Raw genomic sequence first — 23,295 nt, 5'->3', positions numbered from 1 at the left:
TTTCTCTTTTTTCTTTCTTTTTTTTGGGGGGGGGTGAGGCAATCAGGGTTAAGTGACTTGCCCAGGGTCAATAAGACTTTTTTAATGTATATAGATTCCTAGGCTGTGCTTAGGATTTTGACTGAGTGGTCTGAGATCTGGAGAGAAGGATTTGGACTATTAAAACCTCTCCACTTTAGGTTCAGGACAAATGGAAGAATTTTGCTGATTCCTCCCATTGTATACAGTTGTTAGTGGGACATATTATTGTCTGTAGAAAGCATGCTACACCCTCTGTTTGGTGTTCAAAGTTCTTCATAACCCTACTCATTGATCAAGTGACCCTGCCCACCCACCCCCCTTTTGTTCATGAACAAGGTAGTACAGAGCTCTCCACTACAGGCATTTTCTCAGGTTATCTCCCATACCTGGAATGTTTTCCCTCCTCATCTCTACCTCCTGGCTTTCCTGGCTTCCTTCAACTAATTTTTTTTTTCCTGCAGGAAGCCCTTCCCAGCCTCTCTTAGTTCTAGTGCCTTCCTTCCATTAATTATTTCCCATTTATCCTGCATATTGCTTGACTGTATTTTTTTTCTTCCCTATTAGATTGAGTTCCTTGAAGGCAAGGACTTCTTTCTCTTTTTATTCCCTATGCTTAGCACAGAACCCAGTACATAGTAGGCACTTAACAATAGCTTATTTGCTTCTGCTGGACTAAATAACCAGGCTGCTGCCCTTATAAGAACAGTAGATATTAAGAATTAGGTCCATTTTCAATATGGACAAGAGGTTTGGGGGGTATAATACCACATGAGGCTCTTAACCAAGGATAATGTAGTGCCTTCTTAATGTCATTCTTTGTGCTTATTGGTAAGATCCCAGGTGGCTCTCAATCTGTCTCTGGTGGGTGAATTGCTTACACTGTTCTTTTTCCATCATAGGGCATTATGTTTGTTTGCCCTGCACTTCAACTGATATCTATTGAGGATTGGGCACAATGGTACGTTAAGTCCTACTACTACAGCAGCTATTATCAAGTCCATTAAAGAACATATCTTTTTTTTATCCCCCTATGGGCTCCCTAGTACCATCGCCTCTTAACAAGATACACATTTTACTGCCCAAAAGATCCAGGATTGGGCCTGGCACCATCACATTTGCTTGATGAAGGCATTGTAAGGGAACAGGTATTTTTCCTCTCTCAGTTGTGCTACTATGTATCAGTTAACTCCTTACCAGCTCAACATGTGGGGCCTTATCACCCTAGAATATGCTAACCTCTCCTTCTCCCACTGGTGAGTTCATTGGGGGGGGGCTCCATTTTGGGGACCCGCCCAGACTAGCCTTGCATCATTCCTTCTTTGGCTGTGCTTCTGATTCCCAGGACTTCAGACACTGACACCATGGCCTTTACCAAGCAACTTCTCTTCCCTACTCTAATCTCCATTTTTTAGATCACTTTTATATGAAGTCTTCCCACATTAGAATGTAAGTTCCTTGGAGGCAGGGACTGTCACTCTTTTTTTTATTGCTTATATTTATCTTCTCATCATTTGGCATGGTCACGTAGGAAGCTCTTAATAAATGTTTGTTGCTTATCTGCCTACATAAAAACTGTCTTAAAGTCTTCCTTTCCAAGAAGGTATCTCCTGTGCATATATCAATTACACAGAATTCTTTGAGAGATATAACAACAGAGATAACTTTGCTCAATGGCCCTCTGATCATTAATGTCGAGTGAAGCATAAAACAGAGAGACAAATGCTCAACAAGGCTGTTCGTGACCCTCGTGTAGGAAACCCAGTTTAATGTCTGAGTCTAAAAGCTATTCCCTATAGGGTATAAGGTGATCCTGTTCGCATATGATTTTGTGCCAATGGAATCAAGGCCCCAAGTGAAAGCTACAGGGAGGAAACTTTGGGCTTAATAAAAGGATGAACTTTCTAACACTGAGACTTTTCTAAACATGAGATGAACTGTCTTGCGAGAGAGTTACCCATAACTGGAGTACTCTTCAAGAATTTTGTAGCAGAGATTCATGCTTAAAGTAAGGACTGGATTAGATGACATCAGAAATTTCTTCTAATTCAAGAAACTTATCATTTTAGGAATTCCTTCATTGGTCTTGGAAATCCAACATGAGCTACTTCATGGCAACAATATCTCGAATTGTTACTTTATTTTTTGTGGGTATGATGTAACATTTACTCAACTAGACCGTACACACAATGAAGGCAGGGACTATATCTTAGCTCTTTTAAAATATATACCATAGAAATTTATAAATAATGGGAAATTTATGTTTGTGGACTTACTGAAATTAAATTATAGTAGCTCCAAGACTGACCATTTTCAAATATCATTTAATATGTTATCCTACAGTGATAGTGAACTATTAATTTTGTAGCCATCTATTTAATTATGTATCCACCCTTTTGTAGCATATTTTAGACAAGGAAAGATAGCCCTAGGCAGAACTTCAAATTAAATTAAATGTGTTTTCAACACCTTCCCCATCTACATTATCCAAAATTATCAAAATGTTTTTAACAAAACCGGAGATCATCTATTTTTATTTTAAGCTTCGTATTTCTGATTAATCATATTAATCTCTAGGGTCTCCAAGGCTATTCTAATGAAATACGAGTTCTGGTACTTCTTATTTAACTAGAAATACTTTAAGTTGGGCATCAAGGCCATACTGAATAGGGCTGTAATCCAAAGGCTAGGTTGCTAAATTCAGGGAAAATCTTCATCAAGCACATGTTGATAATTTTTTTTTTTTTGCCACAAAATTTTAAGGTTGTGTTGCCAGGTGGCAACTTCAGTGGACAGAGTGTTTATAAAATTATAGATTTTTAAAACTTTGAAGTTTGGCTTGTTCTAATATATTTAACAACATTAAAGTTAAGCAGCCTAGTCTATGATTTCTGTTCTTCTAATTTTTAGAGAGAACACCTTTCTTCCAGGAGAAATGGTGTGGCACAGTAGAAAGAGTGATAGGCTTGGAATAAGGGAGATTTGGCTTGGAATTTTGCCTTAGACACTTAATAGATATGTAGCTCTGGGTGAATCACTTAACTCCTTTGGCCCTCAATTTCCTCATCTGTTAAATGGGTAGACAATCTATCCCAGAGTACCGTAAGGATCAAATGAGAGGATTATGTAAAGCAATTTAAAGCACCATATAAATGTTAGCTGTTAGCTATTTTTATGAGTTTCCAAAAATAACAGCCAGTGGTTTTTCACTGCACTAATGATTCCCTACATATCCCCTATATTTAGGAAGAGCAGGTGGGCATCATTATAATGAATCTCTGGTTAATGAACGGCTAACAAAATGATAGCATCTCTAAATTTATCCTCTTTTTCTAGGATGTCCTTCTCCTATTTCTTCTCTAACTGAGCCCTAATTCTGAGTCAAACATCAGGAAATTACCCAAGGTCTATACCTTTTTATTTAGTATCCTCTAATAGAATCTTTGGGTTTTTTCCCCTTTAAAAATTATTTCAAAATTGAAATGCAATATTTATTTTATATTTCTTCTATACCATCCTACAGCTAATATGTCATTTGTGTAGCCAAATACAATGAAGAGCATTTAAAGGTCATTATGTAACCATATTCAGGTGACTTACCTGAAGTAATGGTGCTGTGTAAGTCCAAATTACCTCCTCTAAGGGCACTATAAATGAATTGTGATTACACATGTACACATTGGTGACCTGACATGTACATTAAGTAACCACAAAAAGTAGTTTACTCTTTTGTATTTACTCCACTATATAAAACGCTAATGATGTGGTAATGTTCATTGCTTCTTCTGAGGTACTGTCTACCTTAACAGATCAATAGGTTAACTTCCCAACTTAACTCAGTGTGCAGAGTTTGCTTATTCAGTACTTCCTCATTCCTGTCCATCAGCTTAATGAACATATCCCCCTGTAACATAATTTAAACTTAGATTTTGAGATTTTGAGTAAAACTCTTTATATAGATCAAAAATGATCATCTTGGGGGCAGCTAGGTGGTGCAGTAGATAGAGCACCGGCCCTGGATTCAGGAGGACCTGAGTTCAAATCTGTCCTCAGACACATAACACTTACTAGCTGTGTGACCCTGGGCAACTCACTTAACCCCATTGCCTAATCAAAAAAAAAATATATTCATCTTGAAGGCCTTCCTATAAAATATCACAGCACCAAGAAGCCATAGGAACCAGCTCTGCCCAAATCCTCTCACCTAGTAAGAATTGCTACCGTGGCCCCTCTTTTTGAGCCAGAAAGGAAAGAAGAGAAAGATAAAATGGAAAAAAAAATGGAAAAATCACTAAAGAAGAGGAAAGATTGTCACTATAGCTATTCTTATGGCAGCATCCTGTCCTGGAGTCTGCGCTAGTAATGAACCTGACCTGTTGCACTATGCCCCTTAGCTCTCCCAAACAGGAGCCATCTACTACCTCCCATATATCCATGCCTATTTGGATCGAGGGGCCAGAAGTTACTGAGGGCTTTTCTTATACCACCTGTGGCTCATGTACTGGCCTAGACCTGGAAAAAACATTGTCTAGAAAGGAGTCAATACTTTCCCCAACATTGCAAAGAGTACTTCAAACTGGCCTGAGCTGAGGGAAGTCTCATACTTTTGTCCCCCCACCTAACCAGATCCCCAGAGCTGTAACAAAGCCCCAGAGAACTGATTGGCATCCTTTTAGAGAAGTGGAAACTCCCTTTGAGTTCCCTTACTGATTGCCAGGGCTGAACAGATGGTCATCTCATGCCTTCCTTGTCCCTTGGCTGACAGAACTCTGAGGAATTCTTTGCCAGTCTTGCCCTACCATAGTAAAAAGTGGCATGACACCTATTCAACATTTCCCTCACTATCCTTCCAACCATAAATCAGGTCACAGTAAGGATCTGAAAGCTGCTGGAACTTGCTACTAATCAACTTCTCTTCTTTGCCTTGGCCAGAGGACTAAATGCTAAGGGCCTCCTTCCCAGGCTCTGAATTCTCTTCCCCCAGTGTCCGCAGAGTGATGCCAAGCAGTAAAGTATAAGGAAATTATGACCTACCCTCCCCACCTTCTGGAATATAGCTCCTGCTCCTTAAGCTTCCGTGCAGTGAATCAGCACCTCGGTAATAAGTTCTTGAATTCTCCTTTTCAAAAACCAACCAAACCATAGGAAGTATGTGATCCTGGCCAAAGCTTCACGCCTGGCATGCTACCTGTGCCAGCAGCTACCCAGACTTCCCTTTAGACCACTCCCATCTCTGAATAGTACAACAATACAACTAATTTAGCTTGTTTTGAAATGGCTTACATTTAAATAAGTTAATTTTGATGCATAAAATATTAAAAATTGTTAGTCACTCCTTCTAAATCTCCATTAGGATTCTTTTTTTTAATGAAATCTATTCTTTCTCATTCATTTGCCTCAATAAGTGGCCTTCTTCAATGCATCATAGTAAAATTATTTATATCCTTCAACCATTCTTCCATCATGGATTCAAAATCAATTTTGTAAATTTTTTATAAAAGAATTACATTGCTGATAATTTGAAAATAAAATCCTCAATCTTACTAACAAAGAGATCTAAAGTAAATATTTCGAGGTCTCACCTCATACTCCTCAAATTGACAAAAACAATTAAAAGCAATAAAACTTAATGCTGGCAGAATAGTGCAGAAACAGGTTGACACATTCATTATTGATTTAATTGATTACTTGTAGAATTTTCTGGAAAAGGAAGTAGATTCTCCATTTCTTACCAGCTATACTGCTTTTGGACATCTTAGAATTCTTGATCATGCCTTAGGGGTCACATAATCCTTCCTTTTCATCTTCCCTGTGGTCTTCCCTTATTAGATTTTAAACTCCTTGACAGGGACTGTCTTTGTATTTGTATCCCCAGTTTAGCACCGGGCCTGGCACATAGTAAGTGTTTAATAAATGTTTATTGACTGAAGGAAGTAAACGTTACCTAAATAATCATATCATATGTTATACAAATATATGTAAAGAAAGGTATTAATAATGTGAACACACATCTATATATTTAAATGCAAGTTTGTTCAAATACTTTCTTCGCAGTATTATCTGTAAATGTTTCTTAAAAAATGTAAGCAACCTATATGTTTATCAGTAGGATAGGAACTGGAGATGTGACTTTATTGTGATATTGTTGTTGTTGTTCAGTTGTGTCCCACTCTTTGTGACCCGCATTTGGGGTTTTCTTGGCAAAGATACTGGAGCGATTTGCCATTTCCTTCTCTAGGTTATTTTATAGGTGAGGAAACTAAGGCAAAAAGGGTTAAGTGATTTGCCAAGGGTCATACAGTTAGTGTCTGAGGCCAGATTTGAACTCAGGAAGATGAGTCTTTTTGACTTGAAGCTTGGCATTCTATCCACTGTGCCACCTAGCTGCCTTCCATTGTTATAGGGAATTCCCAAACAAAGAAACTCCCTCTACCAACAAAGATCTGCACCTTCTCTGCAAACTGAAGTCTAAAGGAGTGTCCTAGAACATTAAGAAGTTATATGACTTGCTCAGGATCATCCAATTAGTATATATCAGAGAAGGGGCATGAACCATACCTTCCTGCTTCTGAGGCCAGCTCTCTAATCACTGCATTGACATAAAAGAATATATTAAGGAGGTACTGGAGTGCTGGGAAGAGCTGATTGTTAAATATTCAATGTAAGCATTTACACATTGGGAACTGGCAAACACTACAAATCAAGACTTGATTTATTGTTTTCATGATTGTTTAGACTCACAGAGAAGGAGAAAATGTTGATAATACAGATTAAAGTTAAATGTGTGTCATGAACACATTCCCCCCCTGAGAGCTGGTTGTTAAATATTTACCAGCACACCCCTTACTATAATGCAATTAAAATAATCAAGTAAAAGGAATATAAACAAATCTGGACCTCTATGAAATAATGTAAGCAGTAAAACAGAAACAGAAGAATAGTGCAAACTTACTAGGGTCCTATAAAAGGAAAATGTGGATGAAAAGGAGTGGACAAAGAATTGAAATGAATGAAAATTGTAAATCAATTTATGTGCTGAAGTTAATTTATTTAAATGTAAATAGTTTAGTTCTACTGATGTTCAATATTTGGTTCAAAATGCATCATTTCTTAATTGAAAAAAGAAATTAGTTTTAAAATAAATTTCATTATTAAATCAGAAGCCAGAAGAAAAATGATAACAAATAGAAACATTAACTAAGTATAACAAGAAGGTAGTAGAGCTCCCTCTATTGAATTATATTTGAGAAAATATGCCTTTATTTAAAACCAACATGTTGTTATCATCATTATCATCATCATAATAAATGAAAACATTCTTTCCATTACAAGGCCATAACTACAATTCCCTCTTATATAAAGTCTAAAAGTAAATACACATCTCAATTTCCAGGAATAATTTCACATATTGTATTATCCAATCGTGACAACTTTAGTACTGGTATTTTCTTATTTCTATTTCTTATGACTTTTTTTAAAGATTATCTTTAAAACTACAGTTTTCAATTTATGCTTTTTCTAACATGTATAAGACAATAAAACTCAACTAACTATACTCCTTACTTTCTAATATGAATATATTTCCCATTATTTTAGTGATATATGAAATACATCTACAAATAAATGTAATGTAATATAATTTATGCCATCAGCAAAATGAAAATTACAACACAGTTTAAATGTTTCCTAGTATGAATAATTTAGCTCTATTATATTATGGTTGCACAATGGAAAAGTGCTGATCTAGAAGTATGGACCCACTTAACCATGTCAGCATTAATTGATTGGCCTATGGAAATTAAGCAGCAAAATTAATTTTTGTTGGTTATCATGGAAGTAGGTTCATGGTACTCTAGTTGTCTGTAGAATACACTGAAACCAGTTCAAGTTCTTTTTAACTAGATATTACAGAACTGTTCTAAACAATGATAATCTCCAAATCACACCCTGAAGCTCTACTCCTTTCACTATTTTATCAGTTCCTTTAGAAAAGAACCATCTTTCTTATCTGCAAAAGGAAAAAAAAAAAACAACTGAGCAGATGCAGGGCTTGTTTTAATAAATGGATACTGATTTGCCATTCTAGTGTGATAAGAAATGCAATTTAATCTTAGACTATGCAGACATTTCTCAAAGAATTAACACATTAGAGTACTAGATTAGCATCCCTTGGGATAGGGCTGAGTGAGGATTAATCCACCCACAGTAAAACTAAATATTTATTACCTCTTTTCATAGGTCTTATTCATATTTTGTATTATTCATATTTTGAGTCATGCCCATTTTTCATCATCTCTATGCCTACAAAAACACGAAACCTGTTTACAAGATTATGTTATAAATCTTATAACTAATATAAAAATTCCTCTCATAAACTATGCACACCTCCTCTCGGGTACAGAAAATGTTTCTGAAGGTTAAAGTGCATGTACCACAAACTTAAACATATCAAACCAATTCCAAAATGGAAACCATCTAATTAGGTTAATTACAATGCTAGCATATTAATGGTATCTATTTACAGAGAATGCATAAGTTTTTGCTTTACCTTTAACAAGTAATTTTTGAGAGTTCTTCACTTCTTTTATATAATTTTTCTATAAAAGTAGCTATGAAATAAATTTTCTTTCTAACTTTTAGTTGTAATGAAAGCCAAAAAAAAGAAATATTGTGAGAATTATATTAAATAGTAGAGAATACTATTTATATTTTTAGTAGATAGTAACTTTTTGAAAACCTTTTAAAAATCCTGACAAATATTTTATTTTAAACTCTGTTGAGAAAGCCATAAAAAAAATGGTTCTCTTCAAAATAAACTGTTGAATTTTTTTTTTAAAAAATGTACCTCCCAAAGATTGCCAAAGGGTATTAATTAGTCCTCCCAAATAATTCATCACTTATCATACCTACAATGAACAAACAATGATGGGATTCTTCACCAGTTGTGTAATGAAGTACAATGTCAATAGAGTTAGGAATCACGTGATGCCTCTTATCTTGGCTTTTATAGCAGGGTAAACACAAATCTAATTTCATAGATAGTTGCAGGAATTCTCCAAAATAGATGAGAATGTGGATTCAAAGTAGCACAACTTTAGAGTTAAACTACATCCAAAAGCTTTTCAGCTTGTGATCAGAGAGCCATAGTCATAGCTATGTCATACATTCTAGGGTATGCCTCCATTTTCCACTCGTGCCACTGAGCCTTCCCCGCCCCCTAAGAAAGAACTAGGGATAGATCACACGATAGCTTCGATCTTGCCTGGAATTTCAGTCTATGTGTATGTACCTTTTATTTGTGTCTGTCTTCTTATTTTATATAAGGTGTAAAAAGAGTAAGGAAGGGCTTCAAGAAAGAGAATATGAAGTTACAGAAAATGAGTCATTACTATGGCTTGATCAAGGAGAAACAACAATTTGTAATGGAAAGATCTCATTTTTATATTCACGTTTGTACTTGAAGGATTTTCAGTAGTGTGGGCAAGTGCCTCCACCGATAAAGACCACAATGTCTCCGTATATTTTAGTAGGTGACCTTTTCTGTGGCCAAAATATTTATATCCCTACAGCCATCTTGGTAATAAGTCTCTGAAAACTTTTTATAATGAACTCTTTATGTCATACCTAAGAGAAAATGTTTAAGGACCTAAGGTGGACAATTTATTTACTTTTTGAAATCATATTAGAGACATTTCAGAAAATACTAGATACATGAAATGTGAATATTTTGGGTTTTTTTTTCCAGAAGTATGTCATCAAGCCCTATGACAAATGTGACTATATTGGCCCATGCATTTTTGTTCAACAACTTCATGTTCATTAACTTTTCTACTCCCCAAATATTCAACTTTAAATACATGAGAGAAGCTATTCATGTGACTAGAAAGAAAAAAAATAACTATGGTATCCTATTACTTCCAATTTTTCTACTTTACAGATAAATCAAACCTAGTTCTAGATCTTGTGTCCCTCCAAAAACACAACAGAATGACAATGCAAAAAATATATAGGATCCTTTTTTTAAAATATTCAAATAGCAGCTAATTATAGAACCTTTTCTTTCTGCTCTTATTTGGCCAAATGACAGATGACTTAATAAATATTGTATTCTAATGTGTGTGTGGAAAGCAAAATGGACTGTGGGTGGTGGAAGCATGCATTTTTCATTCAAAAGGAATGGTGCTTGAGTGATACTTGATTATTTCCCATTTTAGTTACATCTTTGTGAGGCTCTCTGTGCCTAGGACACACTCAAAGAAGGATTCAGTAGAGGTGCAAGGTAGGTTCGGGAAAGGCAGATATGCCAAGCTCTTACTGTTTTATTTTTAACTCATCTAATTCAGCATTCAGACCTCCTTGCTGTGGCTACCACCACCTCCACCTGATTCTGTTAGGAACCAAAATCAAATTTTGCAAATTTTAGTATTACACAGCCTAATGCAGGGGTACATAAGATTTTCTGGTGGCACATTCTCTAACTAATATATCTCCAATGTTCTCAAGTTAAAGCATTCCTGGTAGGCCCAGTCCTTTAAGGCTAAAGCAACTCTATGTTAAAGAGTTGCTTTTTAAATAGAATCCTATTTTATATGAAAGTGATCAAGGGTATACCCACAACCTAAAGAAAGTTACAAAAGTGTTTGCTGTATTACAATTGTCTCGATCCTAAATAATTGTGAATCCTGGCTCCTGCCTCTTGACCCTTACAGTTCTATGACTGAATCTACAACCTCAGAATGTCTTCAGTCTTTCTTTCAGTTCCAGAGTCATAACTAGTAGATTGTGTTCCCAAGAAAAATCCCCAAAACACTGTTCTGTTCTTCGTATCATACCCCATTCCTCACTCCATGTTCCTCTCAGTGATGTGCAGTTGGTCACCCATCACCATCTGACACAACTATATCCTTTTCTCTCCATACTCATACTGGAAGAGGCTGAAGATGATGAAGCAATGTTAATGATAAGGAGCAACTTCTCTGAAAAAGTGTCCTGTATTCCCCTTTCCTGATTGTACAGGACAGCTGCACTAATTGCCTCTCCCTTTTAGTGGAGTCACTGGCTTCAATTACTGGCTTCTTTGCTCCTATATTTTCTTCTCTTCTTTCTTATCTTCCCACCTGCTAAGTTTCCAAAGCACAGGGAAAGTAGTAGAATCTCTTTGTAGTAGTAGCATGGTATAATTACAAAGGTATTGCATCTGAAGTCAGAAGACTCGAGTTCAAATTCCAACTCTGGCACCTTCCATCTGTATGACTTTGAATAAATTACCTCACATCTTTGGGCCTCAGTTTCTTCATCTGTAAAAGAAGGGAGTTTGCCTCAGATACATCCAAGGTCCTTTTGATATCTCAAATCTATGATTCTACAATCTCTCTCCTGTTATTTGGGGCTGATAGATTGTGTATCTAGAAGCTTCTGAATGGTTAGACATAAGCAGTGCGAGAAAAAATGATTTATGAAGTGTAGTCACAATGACCAACCCTCTCCTCTAGGCCTCTGTCCTACTCTCAGGCCAAGACAAAGTCAAATCTTGGCCTATCCTTCCACTTGTGTTATTTGTAACTATTCTCCTTTTATCCTACTCTCACTTTATAGAATTCTCTGATAACTCAGAGATACCTGAAACAAATGACAGGATTATCTAATAATCCACAGCCAAATTTCTTGTTCATCAATTAAAGTCAGGCCACTAGCTGCCTCTGGCCCATACCTCTTACTAGTTCAGGAAAGAATTTAAGAGTAGGATTGTCTTAAGGCATCTCTGAAGCCTTTTGTAAACACTCTAGATAATAATATGGCTTTTCCTGAAGGTGGGGGGTAGAAGAGCAGAGAGTGTGGGAGAGACTCAGGCTTGGCCGCAGAGCTACAGAGAAACCTGATAAGGCTAAGTAACTTTAACAATCAATCCATCAATCAATCAACAAACATTTATTAAGTACCCTTTAGGTGCCAGGTGTTGTGATAGGTGTTAAGAATAAAAAATTGTGGGTCTCTAACCCCATAATAACATTTCCCTGGAACTGCTACCACCAAAAAAAAAGTTATTAAAAAGTAACACTCATGATGAAAAGCAAGTTTTAGAGGTGAATACTTTAGCACTAAAGTACACTACTCTTCTAAGTGTTTTGAGAGACACATATATTTAGTTAAGTCACAACAACAAGACTAAGGAGCAGAAAACATTCAGAGGTCAGTTATCCCAAACAGAGGGTCTCAGTTCTTCCAGTCTTTCCTAATACTTTTCTGGGGTGGGAGTGAGGAGTGGTTGAGAATTATACAAGGATAAGAAAGAAGCAGTATCCACATTAATGAGATTGCAGACTCAGCAATGGATTGAAGCATAACTCCAAAGAAGTTAAGACTGAAGGAAAGTCATATTGTGTTTAGGGTTCAAATTTCTGGAAATACAATATTTTTAAGTGTGAAGCATGCATAGTTACCTAAATATTTTCTAAAATATTAGAATGAACTATTCACTCTAGGACATATCCCCAGAAAATTTTGCTTTCATGTTCTTCTTGACATGAATTATGATTATTCTTTATTTAAGCCCTTTGTTGACATGATTACAATTTCTGTTTAACTCAGCAAACTAGTAGGAGCTGGAAGGGAAACATCAAAATACTTAAGTGCTTCTGAAATCAAAATGCTTAGTTTTCTCCCCTGTCCTTGGAAGGATATAAGCCTCCAACTAGGATAGTGCTTCCATGATTTTACGAGATGAGAAGAAAAGCAGAGAAGGGGAGCAAGAAAGTGAAGTTATGTAGCTATAGTCTAGTTACCTCATCTATTACTCATAATATGACTTCATTTAAAAAAAGCATTGTGAATTTTGGGTACAAAAGACATATTTATGTTCCTACAACATATACCAAAGCCAAAAATTAAGCACACACCCACCCACATTCATGCATGGTATATGTGTGTGTGTATGTGTTGCCATTTTGGATTGTTCATACTTTTGATTCCCTGTACTAGAATGGATAATTGCAACCTGAATGGAAAAAAAAAAAAGGATGGGAACATTAATAGCTAATTCCATCCTTGGAACATAAGCTATGATTAAGACTGATAAATGCTTATTGAATACCATTATATGTTTGCTGCTGGTACTTAAGGAAGTATAAGCCTATACTGTATTCTGCTCAAGATAAGAAAAAGAGAAACCATAATTCATGTGATACCTTAACAAAGAAATCATAATGGATAAAAACATTTTAACAAGAGTCATGCATATAGAAGTTAGATATTACAGTATTTTTTCCATTTTGTATAGATACAATCAACACTGAAAATAATGACATATGATACTATGTATTAAGAGATAATTATAAGTAAAGGAGATAATATTTAATCTTGATTGTGCTCTCCAGTTGGAGGACAAAATACTTCTCTAGTGAAGGAAGATTGTGAAAGATGTGGAGAAAACGTATATTGTTGTCTCATCTCTCACTAACTACAAAAAAGAATATGAAGCTAAAATATAAAATTAAAATTCCTATCAGTTAATTCAAATATGGGTAAAAATGTTCTCTAATAATATTTGCTCAGGTCAGATTCTTTTATGTGTTGAGGAAATTGCATGTCTGTGTAGCTCTGTCAATGACCCTAACACATTAAAATTAAATAAGTTTAAATTTATACACCCTCCTATGTATATGTTCACATCACATATGTCAGTGATTTAGTCATTTTGGATGGGTATGGAAACTCCCTACACCAATGTAAACTCCAACTTTTTTCCAATCATCTGTAACAGTCATAGAACAATGAAGCAATGAGAGGTTAAGTGATTTTCCCATGGTCACACAAATAATTTGTCAAAGACAAGACTTGAACATAGGTCTTCCTGATAGAAACATTGACCCTTTATATAGTATATCACACTGCTGTTCTACATAATAATTATGTCTATAGCCACATTCTTTTCAGATACAGAAGTATAGACTCATACATGTACATGAATATATATGTATATATGTATGTATGTGAATATGTATAGTACATTCCTATATTCTATAGCTCCCTTTGCTTATGAGTCTGCATATTTGGAGTACGTACTGTTTCTACTTGAATCCAGAGCTTCAAGGAACTAAGAAGTCTTTGAAATTATTTGATGCTAAGTAAATAAACAGAACAAAGAGAGGTGTGGTTGTTAAAGTTAGAAAAAAGTAACTATGAAAACAGTTAAAACAAAATACTATCATATGACACAAAATAATGCTGAAAAGTTTCAATATCACTCCATTTTTACAGTTATCATTGGTTTGGGAGGTGATTTGAGGAACTTTAAAAATTTAATAATTTTGCTTGCTTTCCAATGCAATGTTCAAATAGTTCACTGACTGTAACAAATAAAAAGGTGCCGCTAATAATGTAATAACTTTTTGTTTTAAACAAGGTTTCATTTGAAGCACTGAAAATGCTGTACAAATAAATATCTTAAACAGAGCCTCACCTATGAGAGAATTACAAGAATAAGCAAGAAGCATGAAGATGCTTGATTTGACCCATGGGAATATGTAGGAGCTACTATTAACTCTTTTCCAAAGTCATACTACGTGCATGTGGCAAAGCTAAAAATGGCACAAAATTACTGTCTCCTTGCCAATTATGCTGTGCCATATGAATCTTAGAATACAGACGCTCTTGAATAATCATATTTTTAAAAATTCAGGTGGATCTCCATCTACACTTGTAAACAAATCAACAAAACTTCAAACATTTCAAATTAAAAACATTGACTAGCATTTTCTACCATACTGAATGGAGCCACTTTTCGAGCTTTAACATATAGAGAGAAAGGTTTTCCACTCTGAAACATTAACAATAACATTTGCTTTAGTCTTGGAACTATTTACCGGTTGACTAAAAGCATCTAGCCATTTGTGTGGAGACAGGTTAAATTAACACAATTTTCTTAAGTCCAGAAGCTTTCCAAGTATGGCACCTTCTCTTGTGGAGGGAGAAGGAAGTGCCAGTATACTTCTCACTAGACTCCTTATTTCTCCAAAACCAGTTCCCTGACTGAAGATATATAATCTTAGGATATTTCTATGGAGTCTGTAGAATTATATAAAGAATAACAACTAGGAGTTTAGGATCAACAGTTCCTTTTCCCCTGGGGTTAAGGCAGGATAGTGGTGGTGGTAGTAGTGATGGTAAAGAGGTCTAGACATGATTTTATTGGTGTGGGACAATCCCAAACTGTTTCCATCCTTCTCTGTGTCTTAAAGAGTTGATGGGATTGAGAAATAAAGTAACATGGCCCCAGTGTGACAACAGTGTGTGTCAGAAGCATGACCTGAGCCCAAGTCTTCCTGGTGAGTCCCTTATCTACTATGTCACATGCTGCCTTCCACGTTTCAAAACAATCTTTAAAACTCAAATTTCCCCTGACTGTGCCTGTAAGGTTTTGATTTAATATCATTAGAATCTTTGAAAGAAACAATTTAAACATCACCCTGACTGCCTTGCCCAAAGAAATTCTTTTCAACCTTTATGTCATAAAAATATTATTTAGTTTGGGACCTGGAAGGGTTCTTAGCAATTATCTTGCCCAACTCACTTTAAGGATAAGGTCAAAGACTCCCAAGGTCATACTAGGTTGGTGGCAGAGCCAGGGCTAGAACCCAGGTCTCCAGACTACCAACGTAGACTATTTCCTACTTTACCACAAGAAACATTGAATTGATATAAAAGAAAATACACAGAATAAAACAATATGTAAACATAATTAGCTTGCAATTATTTTTTGAAGGTATGTTTTGTTTTGGTATTACTACATCAAAAAATCAGAACATCGACATCCTCAGGACTAAGCATGCCAAATGTGATTTCAAGGCCTTGTCTGGTTAAAAAAAAATTCACACAGGACAAGTAAGCAGCAACATGTTACAACTGTTGTTAAACTTCCATTTTGGAATCAGTCTTAATGGTAAGCAGTTTGGAAAACTTCAAAAGGAGGACAAAAATAGGTGACCCCAGTGGAGAAACAGTTAATTGCACAGCACTACCTCAATAACCCCTTATCATTGTAAATATAATCAGGCAAAGCTTTTCTTAAAGCAATACAAAATGTCACCACAGGCTGACGCTCTTTCTACAAGAATAATGAGACTCTCTACCTTGAATGCAGAACACATACTCCTTAGCCTTTATATTCACTTCAGTCTTGGTGATTAATATCCTCTCCCCCAAAAGGTACATAGTAACATCCCATGGCAAAAGTATGTTCATAGAGTCTTATAGATACTAAAAGTCATAATATGCTAGAGTGCTAAATAAAAGCAAGGAAAAAGAAAGGAGAATAGAGCAGTTTCACAAACTGAAGTTTTTTTGTTCTTCCAATCTGACCAAGCACAATTTAAAAAAAAAAAAAAAAAAGCTCTGGAAAGGAAATAGAAAAGAAAAAAGGAGGTGGGGTGAGAGGAGAGAGGTCTAACTTGCCCGGTCCATTGTGCCAGGCTTTTATACTGCATTCCCACAGGGGTCAGTTTTTCAAAGGGGTCTGAAGAAAGTACATTTAGCTACTATGAGACTTTTAGTTGCTGCGGTTGACACTGTGCTTTTCAAAGCACACACACACTCCTCACACCTCTATCCTCGATATTGAAAGAGGGTCTACTCCCACACAGGCGAGTTCAGTAGCTAGGCTTCTCGGTTTTCAGGTCTGCAATATCCGACCTAGTATTCAGCCGAGAGAGGAAGCCTGGCATCAGGCAGTGCGTGTGTGTGCTCCTGTTACTATGTGACAGTGTGTGTATTATACACTCTCCCAGCACTGTTCACGCGTTAGTGTTGTACATTTACTGCTGGCAACACAATCCTTCGGGGCTAAAATAAATAGCGCTGCAATGACTACTGCACAGAGGGGGGGGGCGGGGGGGAGCGTTTTAGAGGCAGAACCACTCCCTGCTTAGCTGTACAATGTGCAGAGAAACCTGACCGGGGACGTGTCCAATACAAAATAACACCAGCAGCCGCAACGAAAGGAAAATTAATCAAATAAGATTATCCCATAAAAGTCATGAAATGGTTAAACTGGAAAAATTTACATGCTGGTTTTTTTTTTTTTTTTGGTTTGCATTTTATAGGTTTCATCTCTTTCCCACGCCACTGCTCCCCTTTCCCTCCTCCCTTGCTTTCTTTATCCAGCTCATTTCCCTTTTGGTCACTGGGATTGTGGAAAAGTGAAGAGATCCAAAATCTTCCACAGTCTTTGACCCTGCTCTCTTCCTTAATCTCCCCTCCATTCATTTCCCTCTTTTTAGCTCACCCAACCCCCTCCACACACACTTAAAGCCCCCTGAAACTCTTGGCTTCTCTCTCCTCCTAAAAGCTAAAGATTTGTTGCAGGGGCTGTCTTCAGCCTGCCTCAGAACTGCAGGTGAGGTCATTACTCAATCTGAAAAGCAACTTTAAAAAAAAAAAAAGAGGAGAGAGGCAAACTCCCACCCTTCTTCTCTTCCGCCCCCCCAAAACACTCAAATCTCACTCTCTCTCTCTCTCTCTCTCTCTCTCTCTCTCTCTCTCTCTCTCTCTCACTCACTCACTCACACACACACACACACACACACACACACACACACACACACACCAGCACAAACAGTTCTCTCTTTTCCTTTTGCCTGGGAGCAGTTTGGAGGTTCTAAAACCCGTTTGATGACTTTGCCTAGCAAAGAATTGAAGAGCTCTGAATTATGTTGAGAGCGACAAGAAGAAAGTGGGCTTTCTTTTTATGACCTAAAACAGGGAGAAATAATCAACAGAAACACCCGGTCGGCTATCAGACCACATGTGAAAACTTTAAATATACGTTGGACACAGATTTCTATTTTAAATCAAATCCAAGGGTGGGGGAGGAGGAAGCAAGGGGACTGCAACTGCCGCACTCTGAAGGAACAGTGACAGCCAAGTGGCTGCTATACCTCAGCCATAGCCATAGCAGTCCGAAAGGGCTTGAGCCAGACCAGAGGTAGAAAGTCAGGAACGGTTTTTGTGTGATATCTTAGTTGGGGGTGGGGGGGCAGTTCTGAATAGTCAGACACAATTCAGAACTGTTAGTTCACACAAACTGGAAGAACCACAAACCACCAATCCATCTACCTCTCACAAACCTAGGCATTAATAATGCCATTTCTGGTTGTGTTGCTTGTAACCCTTTCCACGTTCCTCTAGTCACATACACGCATCAACAGAGGGAAAACCATATTCAAACAGAAAGTGTGGAAAAGGATGCAGATTCTCTCTCTTTCTCTCTCTCATCTATTTCTTCTGATCTCCAATCTATTCTGCCATGAGGAAGTTACTGGGGGACTCATCAAGAAAAAAAGTAGCGTGCGATTATTTCCTGCCATATCTAAATAATACAAAAACTGCATGGAAGATAATGACGTGGACTTGGACACTATAAAGACAATCAGAGAGTATATGAGGGAAGAAAAAATTCTCCACTAAACGTAGGGTTCTGAAGGGGGGAGGGATAAAGAGGTAGTCTTCCCACAATCACTCCCACACCCCCAGTTTTATATAAAGTTACTTGAGATTCAAAGAGTGCACCTGCTCGTCACCCAAACTTGAACAAACCAGCAAAGCTTGAACAGGCGGCACGAGTGACAGGTCCCAGCTCCAAAAAGAACACTCTCCTGCCCCCCACAACCGGTTCCCTCCCTCCTCTAAATGTCTTTGCGCATAGCCCCGGGCATACGGGCGGAGGAGGTCCCAGGGAACAATCCCCCTTTTTCCCCTCTTTCTTCACCCTGGCATTATGAGTGGCCACGTTTCCGCAGCTGCTCACCTGGCCTAAGGACGGCGGCAGAGATCAGGAGGCTTACGACCAGTCGACAGGAGTGGGCTGCTGTTGGTGCCATATTCCTCCTCCTCCTCCTCCTCCTCCTCCTCTTCTGTGTGCAAGAACACAGTCCACTTCACAGGAGGGGGGCGTCGTCCTCCAGTCCCCTCGGTAGTAGTACCACTTGGAGGTTAGGAATGGGAAAGGGGGAATGGGGGGCAGCAGCTTCGCACAGACACACCGCCCCCCCAGGATCTGGGGCTGCACCTTGTCCTCTTCCTCGAACGCAACTTTCCAAAAGCCAGTGCCACCAACCCCCCCCCCCCCCCCCAACCCCCCAAGGCGGTGCCCCCCCCTGCTGGGGAACCACGGGGGCCCCCCCCCCCCCCGAGACAATTGAGTAATTTTGTAATTTGCAGGTGGTCCTTATTTTCTTTAATTTCTTTCTCTTGCAATAATAATAATCTCAATTTAAAAAAAAGCCCAGGTGCTATGAACAAAATCACTGGAGAAAGATGATAAGAAGCAGCGGGTCTTGCAGTTCTCCTCAGGTGGCAGCGGTAGTGCCAGAGGCAGTAGTGGTGGTGGCAGTGGCAGCGGCGGCGGTAGCGGCGGCAGCAGTAGCAGCTGCAGCTGCGATCGAAGAGAACTAGGCTCTGAGTGGTAGTGACTGGAAGGCGTGTGTAAGCTTCTCCTTCCCTCTCTCCTCCTTCCTACCCACCCTCTCCCCCCTCCCCTCCTTTCCCCCCCGCAACGTATCTCTCCTACCCCTCCCAGCAGAACAGAGCAGGTGGTTGAAGCGCCGACTGGCAGCCTAGGGGCGCTGCAGGACCGAGCCTCGCGAGCCAGGCACTAGGAAGGCGCAAGGAGGATGGGGAGTGCGAAGCGCGCTCCAGGGATACTGGAGTAGGCAGGTCTCCACCCCGGGAGTCCCGCCCCCTCGGGAACGCGCACCGCCAATGGGAAACTAGCAAAGGATATCCCGGGGAGCATCGGCTCGGCTGGTACCCTGGCGGCTCCCGAGGGACTGCCACTTCCTTGGTCTTGCTAGTATCACTCATGTGACATTATCTCTTTCTTGTTTCTCACTTGGCTGAGAAAAGGACAAATTCTCCACGTTTCTCACATACGCAAACATCACCCCGCGCCCTTACTTCCCGCACTTCTTTTCTCTGCTAGAATTTTGCATCTTTCTTTTAGGGATGATGTTCCGGGGCTGGGATGAGACGCCTAGGGTAGGGGTGGGGGAGGGAAAAGACTGGGATCTAGGTTGGTAGGTCTGAGCAAAACAAAACTAAGCGAAAGAAAACACGGAGAGTGAGCCTCTGGAGAAGGAGATATGAATAACTTTTGGTTGGTTGCAGCCCGAGGGATGAGAGGGAATTATTTGACGTTCTGGGCTTTTTTCCTTCTTTTTGAAGTCAACGCTCTTGAGTCATCAGTGTGGACTAGACGCTAACGATATTTGCTTATTTGTTCTCAGTACCATCCCCCTGCCTCAATTTGAGCAAGACAAATTCGAATCTTCCAGAGTAGTTGTTATTTTCATAACACTCTTCTCCTCCTTTAAAAATAATGAAAAAAATATCGTGGACCCATCATTTTAAGTTAAGCGGAAAATGAATAAGAAAAAGAAAAAGAAAAGCTTAAACCTATGGAAAATGAAGGTCTAAAGTTTTCCAGTCTCTGAAAACACGGGCACCTAAAGTGACAATTTCTGGTGACAGGACCGGCTCCCCAGCAAGACACCTGAAGCTTTGCGGAACTCAGAGGCGTCCGAGAGGGGCTGTTGTTAATTCTACGTAGGTTTAAGAACTGGAGTTCTCTGTTCTTTTTACCTAAGTATAGCAAAATCTCTTTTCTGCATCAGCACACCTCAGCATTAAATAGCCTTTGTGAAACATAGGTTCATGCCTACATGGAGTTGATTTCCAACAGGGAATGCCGTCTAGCAATGACCAGGTAGTATAGTATCCTTTTGCCAGGAGATGAATGACATATTAAAGAACCCCATCCCACCCCCAAAAAAACAACAAATGACCCTTGACCTTTACATTCTATCATACCAGAAGCCTAGGAAAATTCATTCAGCTTTGTTTTATGTTGGTGACAAAACAGAATAGAACAACACATCTATTTTCCTCTTTTTTCTTCACATTAACTTTGACTTTTTATCTAGTTTGGTTAGGAAAACACAATATTCAAGAATCCTTGTTTGTTTTCCTTTTCAATTTAACCAGTCTCTAATATTTCCATGATCTTCAAGGCTACTGGATACTTCCAGTTTTAAGCATATTTTGAGCATATTTAAGCGTATTAATTTCAGAGGAAAAACAAGAAGAATATTTCTTGAAGGAAAATGGTTCTGAACTCACATTTATAAGGTGAATTTTACTCAACTGCTGGAGTTTGGATTTATTCAAGGGAGTCTTTTTCCCTAAGCAGGGGAGGATCTAGAATTAAGCTAAGACAGGGGTATAAATCAAGGACATCTAGACACCTAAATAACCTGAACTTAAGGCCCTACTGCATGCCTCTTTGATATTAGGGTATGGTTTTAAAATTTATCTTAGTTTGCATGTGTGCTTGTGTGAGGCCACTGTGCTCACTGCATAGAAGTATGCATAGAAGCATAGAAGCATAGAAGTCCAACCCAAACTTGGGTTATATTCAGAACTGATCTTAAACCATCATCTTCATTCATGAATATCTATATGTATATATTTATAAACATGTGTGTATAAATATAAAATTATAGGTAATACATATATGTGTACACACATGTGTATACGTATTATATTCTAAAGATTTAAAGTAAATTTATTTTCATTATGCTCAAAACCATTTTTAAGAAAGACCTCTATATTTTAAAATATACACACATATATGTATGTTATATATATAAGCACAAATAATATGGATATGTGTTGTATATGTGTATTGTATGTTATGTATGTTATATACGTTATATATTCAAAGCCCTTAGTATTCACTTTTCAGAGCAATAATCAATTCAAACCAAAGGCACCTGGATTAAGACTATGGCAGAAATTGGAAAGAAGAGCAAGAGACAGGTTTGATATTCTATAAAACAGAATTTGTTGATAAATTTTGCAGAATTAACAACAGATGTGTACTGGCCATATTCATAAATAGACATGTGTTAGTTTCACATGTGAATCCCAAAGCCCTTTGAGAAATTATTCCATAATTATTACAGGAATCACTATCTTGGTTCAAGGATCATGGATCATAAATCAGCACCTGAAAAGTTCCTTAGAGGTTACCAAGACCAAGCTACTCATTTTTCAGATGAGGGAAATGAAGCACAGAAGGGTTAAGTAATTAGTCCAACATCACATAGCTGGCAAATTATAGAGACAGAATGAGAATTCTGATCCTTTAAATGTAAATCCAATGTTCTTTTTTTTTTAACACTAGTACAACATATAGATATCTTAATTTCCTGAATGATACGTAATTGAAGGAAAATCATGGTGCAGTGGATAGAGAACCCAAGAAGATAGAGCCTTACTTCTGACACATATTTACTGTGTAATGTTGATTAATCACATAACCTCTCAATGCTAGGCAAGTCTCTAATATACTTTGAAAAGAATGTGCCAACCTGCATCAGTAGAGGGAATTTTCTCTTCTGGCAGTATCCTATATCAATGAAATCACAGGTTTAGTTCCTATCACCTACATAATTGAATTGTAAACTCTTTGAGACTGTTTTTTTTGAGACTTTTTGTGTCCATAGTGCATAGAGACTCAAATATTTGTTGAATTGAATATTGTGATTGATTTCATATAATGGTAAAATCATAGTAATAGTATAATTCTGTAACTGAGGATGAAATAGATCTCCATCAACATCTTCAATAATGCTAGCCATATGGTGAGCTATATCACTAAAGCTAAAACCTTCAGAGCCTTGGAAGCCTCAGTATTTCCTTCAGGCTGTAGGTCTGAACTACTGTAAAAACAACAACAAAAAAAGAAAAACAGTAATCCACTCATTTGGGTTTCTCACACCTACATGAGAAATGAGGAAAGAACCTTGCTAAGCTGTTTTACTATGGAGCCTACACTACATTTATAAAATTGATGTCAAAAATACTCAGTGTATAAAATAATAACCCACAAGTGATTACATTAGGTGCATAAAATTTAATCAAGAAGCATGATATATTCTGGGTTTTCCCTGCTATTTGGGAATTTCTTTAAAAAGGTCACCGTATATTTTCAACTTTAGGATGAAAGAAGCAGATGTTTTAGCACTGAATAAATAGAAAGTGACTCAGAGCAGGATTACTTAAATATTTGATACCTTGAAAGAAATTTAAATTTGATTAAGCATTCTAGAGATAATCCCCAGGGCTACCTCTATCTGTAATGACACTTCTACCTTCCATCTTGTGATTCACAAGTCTGTCAAGAAAAGGGGCTGACAAATTAAAGATCTGTAGAAACTGAGAAAA

General features: G+C 37.8%; 1 protein-coding gene across 2 annotated transcripts in view; it reads right to left on the bottom strand.

Annotated features, from left to right (window-relative positions):
• ALCAM (activated leukocyte cell adhesion molecule) overlaps positions 1 to 19,124 on the bottom strand; it is a 253,315-nt gene extending 234,191 nt beyond the window's left edge. For both annotated transcript variants that reach the window (XM_027868663.1, XM_027868664.1), the window contains exon 1: positions 18,818 to 19,124. In XM_027868663.1, the coding sequence (XP_027724464.1) occupies positions 18,818 to 18,890 (73 nt within the window). In that variant the 5' untranslated portion in view covers positions 18,891 to 19,124. The remainder of the gene's footprint in view (positions 1 to 18,817) is intronic.
• Between the last annotated feature and the right edge of the window lie 4,171 nt (positions 19,125 to 23,295).

This window comes from Vombatus ursinus, unplaced genomic scaffold (genome assembly GCF_900497805.2).
Source record: "Vombatus ursinus unplaced genomic scaffold, bare-nosed wombat genome assembly UNPS02001419.1, whole genome shotgun sequence".
Classification (NCBI taxonomy): domain Eukaryota; kingdom Metazoa; phylum Chordata; class Mammalia; order Diprotodontia; family Vombatidae; genus Vombatus; species Vombatus ursinus.
The sequence above is the reverse complement of the archived record's forward strand: the minus strand, read 5'-3'. Positions and strand labels throughout refer to the sequence as shown.